Source organism: Glycine soja, chromosome 8 (genome assembly GCF_004193775.1).
Source record: "Glycine soja cultivar W05 chromosome 8, ASM419377v2, whole genome shotgun sequence".
NCBI lineage: Eukaryota > Viridiplantae > Streptophyta > Magnoliopsida > Fabales > Fabaceae > Glycine > Glycine soja.
This window is the reverse complement of record NC_041009.1, coordinates 18,088,385-18,096,105: the sequence shown is the minus strand read 5'-3', so window position 1 is coordinate 18,096,105 and position 7,721 is coordinate 18,088,385. Positions and strand designations below refer to the sequence as shown.

At 34.4% G+C, this 7,721-nt stretch overlaps 1 protein-coding gene across 1 annotated transcript; it reads right to left on the bottom strand.

Moving 5' to 3' along the window:
- Positions 1 to 672: 672 nt before the first annotated feature.
- LOC114422522 (mannosyl-oligosaccharide 1,2-alpha-mannosidase MNS1-like) lies at positions 673 to 7,389 on the bottom strand. Its single transcript, XM_028388918.1, has 14 exons — positions 6,815 to 7,389; positions 6,360 to 6,407; positions 5,648 to 5,836; positions 5,039 to 5,151; positions 4,549 to 4,614; positions 4,242 to 4,413; positions 3,968 to 4,057; positions 3,517 to 3,641; positions 3,300 to 3,365; positions 2,920 to 3,028; positions 2,717 to 2,818; positions 2,075 to 2,155; positions 1,832 to 2,002; positions 673 to 1,323 (listed from the first exon to the last, which is right to left on the bottom strand). The coding sequence occupies exons 1-14, from the start codon at positions 6,980 to 6,982 to the stop codon at positions 1,084 to 1,086; spliced, it is 1,740 nt and encodes a 579-aa protein (XP_028244719.1). The 5' UTR covers positions 6,983 to 7,389; the 3' UTR covers positions 673 to 1,083.
- Positions 7,390 to 7,721: the final 332 nt, after the last annotated feature.

Genomic DNA, 7,721 nt, shown 5'->3' with positions numbered 1-7,721 from the left:
TTAATATTTAAGGAGGGAGTAGAACATAATTCTCAAATGAAGTACATGTAAGCTTCATTCATGATTCAAAAGTGTAATTTACTCTTAACTTTTTTTACAGATAAATGTCTTTTCAAGACTCTTGTAATAGATTTGTGTTCTATGTAATATTTAATTTTCTCTGCAATAGTGATCCCCAAGTAGTAGTTGTATAATTAATTCTTCCAAATATCAGTATTAGTGGGGAAACATGGTTTTTTTTCAAAGTGATATTAACCATGTTCACGGCATTGACAACAGAAGTGGCCCCATACAAAATGATCCATTAGACTGACACTTTTTTTCTGCTATGCGACTACCTTTAAACGTTTTTTTCAATCGTATTACAAGTTGTTTAGCTTTCAGGTCATTTAATCAATTTTTCACAAAAATATCCAAGCAGAAATTTAACATCCCGCAAACTAATCAAACATCACCCCTATATATATATAACTCGCTCGTGGTCGCGGCTAAGTCATTTAATTGAATGTTTCTCTTCGATCTGATCCAACTAGCGTGCATATCCATAGATAAATGAGTCCGATAAAAAAGACTTATCCAACAACAGACAACAAAAAAAATGAAGAATGGTTGAATACAGAGAACCACCTATAGTACCATAGCAAATTTCATCAAAGAAACAACACAAGTGTACAACACTAACGCGCTCCATAAAATTCCGTAATAAGTAAAAGCAATATAAAGAAAAATGTTAATAGGCAGGAAGTATCTTCTATTCAATGCGCAGATATATGCCTCAGTTATATATAATGCTCTGAATATTTGGTTCCAGAAAAAAATAAAGGACAACAACCTATTAGCCGTGAATTTCAAAAGGGTCATTCATCAATAAAAGGTCAGATCACCTTGAATAAACCCATTTTAAGAACTTCAATGAAGAACTATTTCCTATATTAGATACCATCTGTGGCTGAATGAACGAACCCCTTACCCCTCCCCAATGAGGAAATCCTGACATCTTACAAGCTCCATAGTGGAACAAACTGCTCTTCTTTAATTTTGGTAAAAGGGGTTCGATCAGCAATGGTAGAGAAGAATGGATATCTAACCTGACCTTCCTTCCTTTCTGCCACCTATTCTAGAAAAAGGTTTTTGCTTCTCATTTAAATTCTTAACAAGTCCCTCTTCGTGTCTGGTCACAATCCTCAGAGGGTGGGCTTCTGTGTTGAATACCCATTCATCTAATGAGATGACTGAAGAAGGTGAGAAGAGAAGATAAAAATACTTCAGGGTCTCCGCAAGAAAGAAGCTTTGCATCATGTTGTCTTTGACTCCACTATTAACCTGAGAAATGTGAACAAGTGATAATACATGAGTAGGCAGAATAGTTGCTTGGGATACTAAATGGTTGTCCAGCATTAGATAAATATCAAAGGAAGCAAGAAAGAAAATTGGCAGAAATTTAAGATTAAGAAGATATGGCCCATGCCAACAATTCCATTGATCAACAAATAATATACAGCCAAATATTCATCAACAACAGTAAGCATGACCAAGTAGATTGCCCATGAATAGTAAAAGTCATTAGTCTCCTGCTGACGAATATGGCTTTTACTTAAAAACAACATAATTTTCAACACCTAATGCCAACGAAAATAAGTTAAGCATTCAATTGAGAAAAAACACATATAGAATGCTTCTATATAATCTATCGAAGTGCTTAATTCAATAAAAGGCTTTCTCTAAAGAGCCAGAACAAATAATCTAACTTTTGATAGGATGTACTTCATACAAAAACAATAATAATGCAAACAAAAACACATTATTAGATGTGAAATTGAGGTGTGCTTACATCCTTCAGTCCAACATAGCCTGACTCTATGCGGGAGTTCTTCTCAAAAGCTTGAAATATATTCCAACCCCATTCTTGGTATGTTTTGTTGCCAGTTAGACGCCAAAGGTAAAAGAGGGACTCAACTGTCTCTGGCCTCAGTATGTTCCATGATGTACCCACACTCATGTCCTTAATATTCAAAAATAAGTTTGAGATCACACAATTTTCAAATTACATGGCACAAATAAACTAATAACTAACCTGCCCAGAATGAAAGAAATAGTTCTCTCCAGCCAATTTTGTTGGAGTTGATTGGTAGAAGTTATAACATGTCCAAGCAAGCTGCAAAGTAAGGTGCATATCTTCAGTGATTACCTCATAATATCAATATCGTTGCACAATAAATATCCACATGCACTGGAGAAGGAATGAGCAGTGAGATTCCCTATAGGTTGATACCATATTAAAACATCACACACATCCACTACTTCCACTAACATTGGATAATTATTTTAACGACAACAAAATTCTTAGTTATGACTTATAGCTCAGCACATTCTCTGTTTTAAACCAATGATCAATTTCTTGCAAAAAGAAAGGTGGAACATGTTTCCTGAAAGGAAACATAGGCTTTAGAAATGCATGCTAATTTACCCGAGAGCAACAACAACAAAGTCTTATCCCACCAAGTGTAATTTACTCGAGAGCGTAATATACATGAAATTGATAACATCATGATTTGAATCCAAGCAGCTTAAGAATTCCTAATCAAGGAAAAAATTATTAAACTTATATTGAGGTGAAAACCTTGTGTAAATTGACAGATCAAGACCAAAACTCAGTCAGTCAACAGAACAAGCACATAGAAGGGTTTATTAAATTAAATAGGCTATCAAAATATACCTCTTCTGCAAGTGACAGAAACTTCTGTGAATCATCAGCAGCACTGTAACCAAATGATCCCAAAGCAATCATCCCTGGAGCAAAGCATGCTAGTTCATCCATCTGCAGGTACTCGGTTGAATGGAAAATTATACCAACACCCAGAACATCATATGGTAAATACTAAATATGACAATACAAATATTGTAAGTGCAATATCATACTTTGTCTGTGAGAGATCCTCCATTCTTCTCACATATATAAGTAAAAGAAGATGGTGTTGATCTCCTAATCAAACTTGACAGGCCTTTCATTGATTTCTCCCACATATCTCTGTTTTCAAGTTTCCAGAAAGAAATAGATGAAAAAAAGAAGTTAAAAAACACTTACACTTATTCAATATTTATGTGAAAGGAAAATTGAAATGCCTTAAACCATAAAATTTTAAAGATTAACATACAAATTCTATCATCAATCCAAGGAAGTAAAATTATATTTTAGCCGCTACTGTCTACTACAACAACATGGATACCATTATGAATTCATCCATAACATATCAACCCAAAGGGCAGAAAATGTGATTAAGTTAGTGCATTGTTCTCACCTATAATGTTTTATGGATGAAGTCTTATTCCCTTGTATCCAAACTTTGAGCAAGTACTCGTAAAAACTGCAACAAGATTGTGTTAATCACCAACAGACCAAATTAACAAATACTAATAAAATCATTAGAATTTAACAATATCCAGATCATACTAATGAATGCAGAAGTTTGCTATGATTATATCATGTAAAAGATGGTTGCTAAATTGTGGTAATACCTATCACCCATGGCACCGAATGTGATGGGAGAGTAGCCTGCTGCCCCACTATGAGGATTAATGTAGATGGGAAGTAATCCATCATCCGGAAATGTTTTATTTAGCTGGGCTATTACATTTTCCACCTGAAAAAGCATGGTGCAACCCATTGAGTGCATTGCTAGAAAAATTGCATGCACAAGCAATATACAAGTACCAGCATAAGCAAGTAACTGATGCCCTTAGCTATGTGCTTAAAATATACAGTCAAGCTCCAACAAAGTACAAATAAGACTACCAGTAGTGGTACAAACAGCCTGCCATCAATTAAGCATATTTTAACAAGAAAAGGGCACCAGCACTACAATGTTTGCCTATAATTATATCTGATTTTTTACCAACATAAATGTAACCCCCCACCCCCCCAACTGGTCCCTTAAAAAACAGAACATATAGAATCAAAGTTAAAAACCTTCTGCTGATACTTGAGGTCTCCAGTCCTTTGGGATAGAACAATGAATTCCAGTTGTTCAGTGCCAGAATCTGCCAAGATACTCTCACCCTTGACAAAATAAAAACACAAGGAATATAAACCCATTAAAGCCATATTTCTCTGACTCTAAGGGTAATAAAAACGTAAAGAATGCCAGGTAGTTAAAATCAAGGACTACAACCCATTGAAGTAATATCCAAAATCTCCTAGTGTTCAGTAAGACTGAATGCATAAACAGAATTCTATAATTTACCCCAGTCCAACTAGGGTTGTGTGCTCGTCCATGTGATAAATTAATGATGTTGTAAGGAATTCCTGTAGGTGTATTCCATGCAGGCAGTAATCTGTCTGCAATTTCTATTGCTTTGTCGAGGAATACTTTGTCCCCTGAAAGATCATATGCACTAAGAAGACCACCTACTACTCTGGATTTTGGTGGAAATCGACCAACAAAAAGAAAGATTAAAAAAACAATCAGTAGTCTAACACATGAGCTCAAAAATATAACTTTTGTAAATGGGGAAGGAACTTCAACTGCAAAGTAAACCTTATAAAGTAACCTTATGGTTGTCTCAAAAACACTTGCTTCATAATCCTTGTTAAAATCCAAAGAGTTTGCAACCCATCTGTCAGAGCAATTTCTTATTATGACAAGGAATGCAACAAAGCATAACCAAGATATCACAATTAAATATTAAACAGATGAATATAGCAAGCAACTGAAACAAATATAAATGACTACTATGTCTCAATTCAGAAAAAATTCAGCAATGAAGAGTGAGTAGGAGCAATAAATATGTATGAGAAATCAAACCTTAGGAGTTAAACTATAACAGCATGAAGTTTCCCACGGTAAAGCATTAAGATAGCAAGATAAAAATAGAAAACAATATAAAGTGAATTTTCTGCTCTACATGCAAGTATCTTTGCCAAATATAACTTCAGAAATAACCTAATCACTATTGATTCCAAACATATATGGAGATATGAGTGAAGCAAAAAAAGAACAAGATCACTTGTTCATATTATAGAGTCAAAAGTTACACTCACTCTCGTGCTTTCTGAAACTGTTCGTTGAGACCCATAATATATAGTGTATCAAGAGAATCTATTAAAGTTGCTCCAAGACCTCCAAAGCTATTGACACCATTCTTTGATTGTGGCTGGTAGCACCAAAAAGATAACAATTAATTTAAAAAAAATGTAAATTTAAAGAACAAATAAAATAATTATTTTTACGAAAAACAAACCAATTTTTATCATGTTTTACTTAAGAACACGGAAGCATGCATTTAGTACAAGGACACATTCATATCTTCTTTATAACCACATCACTATTTTGGATGGTTATGCAATGAAAGCAAAAGTGTGCCATCCACTTGCTGACTAATGGCTTTGAGGCATAAATGCATAATCCTTATTCTTTTTCACATCAATCCAGAATTGTTACATATTTTAGAATTGGAGCAACAATACAAGTGAACTAAATCCTGATCTGGAAAGACCTACATAATATTTACATCTAGGGAAAGAAGCTGAAGTTGTCGCCATACAACAGAAACTTTAGACATACAGAACCCACAAAGGAAAATACCTATAAAAACTACCATTAAATAAAAAGTGAAAGGTTGATGGGTTCATTATAGAGATTCACCATACCTGAAGTTCATCTTGTCCCCATGCATACTTCTCATAAGATCCCCAAGCATGAAGCATTGCTTCTTTTACTTTTTCCCTCCTCTCGATATCAATGGGATCATCTAGGACGTCTTTACTGGACTTGGTAGCTTTTCTCCCCAAGTCAGTCTTCCCAGAGGTACCACCTTGTTTGTTATTTAAATCATCCACCTGAAACAAATCTAATTGCTTAGCTTCCAAGAAGATTAATGAAAAAAGGTTTCATAACACAATATTACATTCATCAAATAAGAACCCTTGGTTGTAAAACAGCTACAGTGAAAGGATTTACTAGCCAACAGCCAGAGGTGAGGATTTAGCTTTCTGCAAGATTGGATGCGGAATGATAATTCACACCAGAGGATTTTGTTAGGATCCAATTGCAAGTAATGGGACTTGAGTACCACATTGGAAGTATGGGATTCTAGTGTGGGGTTTATAAGGCCTTGGGGTCTCCAACTACAACAGGTAGCTTTTGGGGTGAGGTTTTCCCAAGGTTCTTATCAGATTTCAATCAGATTGAAGCATGATTCATGTAGGAAATGCAAGATATGTACAGCCTAACTCATTGCTTGTGTTTATTCTTTGCAAAATAAAATGAAATGCTTCTTGAGAACTAAAGACTGTACTAAATGTAGCAGACAGCACAGACAGAAGAAGCAACACACCCAAAGCACATTTGATAGTCTCTTACCAAATTTTTCAAATCAGTCACTTCTTTCTGCAGCTCAGAAATTTCAACCTGTATTAAGAACACAGATAAGTTATAATACCAAAAATCCAAAAAAAAATATAAAAAATCTCATCCTCGCTTTACAAAGAAAATTACACTGAAAACAAAGTTGTAAATTAAAATCAAGTCAAAATAGCACATACTAGTTATCCCAAATAATCACCATCTATCATTACAGTAGTATTCTATAACTAACAGTGATTCCTATTTGGCAGTTATGCAAGAATTAAAAATGAAAGATTACATCTACTCAGATCAATATAAGATGTCAGACAGACACTATGGCAGTGTCCCACATAGATTTGTTTGCTATATACTAATTCAAGACGGTCATCAAAAGTAATCAACAAGAACAAAAGAATCACAGATCGAAATCTAGAAGTTGACAGAGCAGAACTTCCGTAAGTAAGATATACCTGGTGCTCTCTGACGAGAGTTTGACGGTCCCAGAAAACGAAAGAGACACAAACGAAAACGATGAAGAGCAGAGCAAGACGCTTTGGGCGCTTCAAGTAATAGGAAGGGTTGCAGTACCTCCATTTGCTGCTGCTGCTGCTACCCACTGATCTGCTCCCTCTCGCCATTCCCAAACAAAGATCTAAGCTTCAGACCAACTTTGTCCTATTTTTCCTTGCAAACCAATAAATTCTTAATAAACAAAAACAAAACGGCCGGTCGTTCTTTCGTTCCTTCAAATCTGCGTGTTTGTTTATCGGAATGCGAACAGCACAAGAGGTTTGAGGGTTTATAAGAAGATTCGTTAGGCTAATAATAAAAAAAGGCGTTAAAATTAAAACCTGTACATGGCTATGAAGAAGAAGAAGAAGAAGAAGTAGATGAATTTGGATAATAGCAATTCAATCTGTTTTGGTTTTGCAAAGTGAAGAAATTTCATGGAGAGAGGAAGCGGAGGCTTCAATTCTTCTCCACGGCATGGGTCCTCTTTGCTCAATTCAAGTCAATTCCTCTGAAAATCAATGAATATTCAACGCAGATAAATAAATAAAATATCCTACAACTAACACTCTTTCTAATTGGTAACTTCCTCATTACCAAAACCACCTTATCACCAAACACTCAAAAACTGAAAATTATAAACTCTCAATCTATCTATTAATGCTTTAGTTTTTTTTATAAAAAAATATTAGTATAAAATAAAAGACTACTCTTTAAATTAAATAATATTACCTTCGTGGTCTCTTTATATAAGACTTTTTTTTAATTTTTTAACTTATCTTTTTATAAAACTCTTTTTAATTTATTTATTGCATTATGGATTAACTATTTTTTACTGAAATATTATTAACTATTTTAGAATTTTTA